Source organism: Crocuta crocuta, unplaced genomic scaffold (assembly GCF_008692635.1).
Source record: "Crocuta crocuta isolate KB4526 unplaced genomic scaffold, BGI_CrCroc_1.0 scaffold657, whole genome shotgun sequence".
In the NCBI taxonomy this organism is placed as follows: domain Eukaryota; kingdom Metazoa; phylum Chordata; class Mammalia; order Carnivora; family Hyaenidae; genus Crocuta; species Crocuta crocuta.
In genome coordinates, this window is record NW_027529583.1 from 841316 (window position 1) to 845173 (window position 3858).

Consider the following 3858-nt stretch of genomic DNA (forward strand, 5'->3'; position numbering starts at 1 on the left):
ACTATAATCACATATTTTAAGATTCATATGTAAAGTGGACAAATGAATTTCATCTGTTGTTTTTTTCAGACTGTAGCTTTATGGGATCTGCGTAATTTAAAATTAAAACTCCATACCTTTGAATCTCATAAAGATGAAATTTTCCAGGTATGTGACAGTTTTGTGGTGTCTCTGTCAGGTGTTTAGTAACTTTTAGATGGGGGACATTTAGAACTTTTTTGCTCTTACAGCAGTCATGGTGTATATATATACAAATATATATGTGTGTGTCTATATATTTTAAGTTATGTAGTGGGAAGTAGCTTGGAGCTCTGTGAGACTATTAGTTTAGAAGTAGAGAAGACCTTGCAAAACAGGATCAGTTTAAAAAGTGAAACCCAAGGATTCTTCAGTTAAGGTGTCCAGAGTGGGTGGGTCCTCTAGTGAAAAAAAATACCTTGTATGTGGTTTCAAATGGAGATTTGCATGAGTTTAAGATGGACTTCATTGAAAAGGTGACAAGATTCTGGGATGGTTACGGGGGATTTCTAGCGGAGGCCCCCTGTATTGGGGAGTGTGGACCCCTCCTGGGGGGCAGGCTAGGGAGATGGGCCATTTAAGAGCACTTGAAAGGCCAGGACAAGGAGGGAGGGCCACAGGCCACGGCGAGGATTCCAGAACAGGAGGTGGGAAAATCTCAAGGATTAGAAACTACCCGTAACCAATGTAGGAACAGAGGATTCTTAACACTTTCAAATCTGTATTGCTAGGTCCACTGGTCTCCACATAATGAAACTATTCTGGCTTCGAGTGGTACCGATCGCCGTCTGAACGTGTGGGACTTAAGGTAACTCACAATCTGGTGACCAGAAACTGCAGAAGTATGCTAATCTGGCAGATGATGTAGTAATCCACTGGAGAGTTTCCTAACCCCGGTTTAATAAGCCGGATACATTAAAGCAACTTTCATGTACCTTCGTGAAGAATCTCCTGTGAAATAGAAGTGAATCAGCAAATCGACCACAAAATAAATTTATATGATGAGTTTTTTCCTGTTGATATTCAGGCAGAGTGTCTTTTAATATCCAGATGAGTGTATTGCGAACACTCTTGCAATAGAAAGGGCGTGTGGATGGTAGCTGTTCATGCCTCACTGGAGCTCACACGATGGCCTGCGCTCCTAGGGTGTTCCTCCCACCTGTTCTTCTGTGCTTTCATTGGTTCATCTGGAAGATCTGAGCTCCTGCTGGGGATACGCTGGGAACGGGAGAAGCACAGCCCATGCTGTGAGAAAGCTTATGTTCTTCTGGTTATAGTTTCCCCCAATTTTATTTAACTTTATTTATTTTGAGAGAGAGAAAGCGTGAGCAGGGGAGGGACAAAGCGAGAAGGAGAGAGAGAATCCTAAGCAGGTGCCACGCTGTCCGCACAGAGCCCAATGTGCGGCTTGAACTCAGAAACTGTGAGATCATGACAGGAGCTGAAATCAAGAGTCGGACTCTCGACTGAGCCACCCAGGCTCTAGTCTCTCCCAGTTTTTTTAAAGTTTCTTGATTTTTGAGTAGCTGTTCTAAGAATTTCAGATTTCTTTACTTTTTTTGTGTGAGCCTTTTTAGACCCATTAATAAAGATGTTCAGTTAAATATATTTCTAAGGTGTCCTTATTCTAAGTTTAAATCATTGAATTACTAAAAGATAACTTGTATTCTACCTTTATTTAAATGAATTGCTCTGAAGTGGACTCAGTTTTTAGTTTATTGAAAGCAGGGCCACCTTAATTATGGAGACAGTAGGCCGGTCCTTCAGCGTAGAGAACATAAACTCTGCGGAATATAGTGCTTGTTATCGTGAAGCTTCTCAACCTCTCCTGTTCTGTGTTTGTGTGCAACAGACTCTGGCCATGAAATCTTGGGAATGTAGAAAATTTTTAAAGCAGATATTTGACTATATTCTGTTCTACTTGAAAACGATTTCAGTAGTAACATACGAAACTTAACGCTGTCGTGGTTGTGCGGAGTGATGCAGCTGAGTTGTCCCGAAAAGGGCCGGCCAATAATGCATTTGCAGGCATTGTAAAATTTCTTCTTAAAACTCTCCTGTGACTTGCATGCTGTTAAAATTACATTAGATAAAATTATGGACTAAAATGGTCAGTGTTAAGGGCACCTGGGTGGCTCAGTCGGTTGAGCGTCCAACTCTTGATTTCAGCTCCGGTCATGATCTGCAGATTTGTGAAAGGGAGCCTCATATCGATCAGGCTCTGCACTGTCAGCATGGAGCCTGCTTGGGATTTTCTCTCTCCTCTCTGCCCCTTCCCTGTTCCCTCTCAAACGTTAAAAAAAAGTGTTAGCAATTGGTACCCCTGACTGGAAGATAAACAGAATTGTCTAGCGGTCCCATGTGTCTAGTTTGAGTTTAATGGGAAGAAAAAGAAAGTACCACTTGGAAGGTTGTGTATTTCGGCTGCTGCTTCAGCGGTTATTACTAGCTACGTCCATTTTGGGGCTAGATACCAGGGCTGATAAATGGTGTGTAAAGAGAGATTTCACTGTTGGGCCTGCCAGCAAATTCTACAAATGGAATTTGTTAAGGAAAAAAAGCCAGCCTTGCCTTGGCCGACCTACTGTTTCACCTTTTAAATTCAATGCAGTGGTGAACAACCACAGTTAAAAATAATGAATTTTAAGTTAACTTTTGTTAGTGACAACTTGTATGTGGTATCTTCGGTTACAAACAGCTCTTAAATCATTTACAGAAAGTAAGCATCCCATCCTTCTACCAGTAATTAATAAACTGTCATGGATAGCAGTATAGAAAGAAGTTGTTTCTAGAGTATGTTTTAAGATGAGTTTTGTGGACTGATGCTGGGTTTGCAAACATTTTTCCCATTACAAGAATTCCAATAATGAGAGCATTCTTTCTTAATAGCAAAATTGGAGAAGAACAATCAGCAGAAGACGCAGAAGACGGGCCTCCGGAACTCCTGGTATATTTGGCTTTCTTTCTTTCTTTCTTTTTTTTAATGTTTATTGTTTTTGAGAGAGAGAGAGAAGGAGACATAGAACTAACACTCGCAGGGCTCGAACTCACAAACTGCGAGATCATGACCTGCGCCAAAGTCGGCGCTTAACCGACTGAGCCACCCAGGCGCCCCTATTTGACTTTCTTACATGCAAGATGAAATGTCATGTGCAGATTGGACTGTTTGTTACTGATCATGTATCTGGGAAATGAGTCAAAACGTCAATGCTAGCCCTTGAAGATGATTTCCAGTTGGACGTCTTAAAAGGTTATTGTGATTGGGTTTTGACATTTATTGAAAATAGTAAATAAAGCATGGTAGGTTTTTATAAATGTTTAAGAATCATAGGGGCTCCTGGGAAACTAATTTTCACTGATTTCCCGATGGTAATATTTCTGAGGATTGCGGGTGGGGGTTGGTATTGGTACTCAGTTAGCAATACTTAACACTATCTAGCAGCATAGACGTATTTTAGTGACCTGAGTTTTTAAGTTCCCTGCCCAGAAAATTAAGATCTTCTCAATCTTGTTGGTGCCAACATGGCCTACCGTCTTCTTCCTGCTCCTGATCGAATCACTCAGCACCTCCTTGGCCCTTATAAGGTGTCTGTGGTGTGTCTCTCCTGTTGGCCCTCATCCCTCCTGTCTCTGTGCTCTTCAGTGAATACTTTGAGTCCCTTTCCTGTTGAGCGTGGCCGTACCTCGCAGTGGTTCACCCTCACTCTGAATCCACATCCATCTCCACCAGTTACTTGGCACATGGTCACTCATTCCTCTGTAGCCTATTTTTAGATCCTAGGCCAGTACTAATTTTCAGTACATTGGTGCTTTGCCCACCTCTTTTAAAAAGTGAAGCCT

The 3858-nt window shown here is 41.7% G+C and overlaps 1 protein-coding gene across 1 annotated transcript in view; it reads left to right on the forward strand.

The window, feature by feature from the left end:
- The window catches only part of RBBP7 (RB binding protein 7, chromatin remodeling factor), a 23580-nt gene that overhangs the window by 16720 nt on the left and 3002 nt on the right, over positions 1-3858 (forward strand). The window contains exons 9-11 of the mRNA XM_077761696.1: positions 70-147; positions 750-826; positions 2908-2965. Of these exons, the coding sequence (XP_077617822.1) occupies positions 70-147; positions 750-826; positions 2908-2965 (213 nt within the window). The remainder of the gene's footprint in view (positions 1-69; positions 148-749; positions 827-2907; positions 2966-3858) is intronic.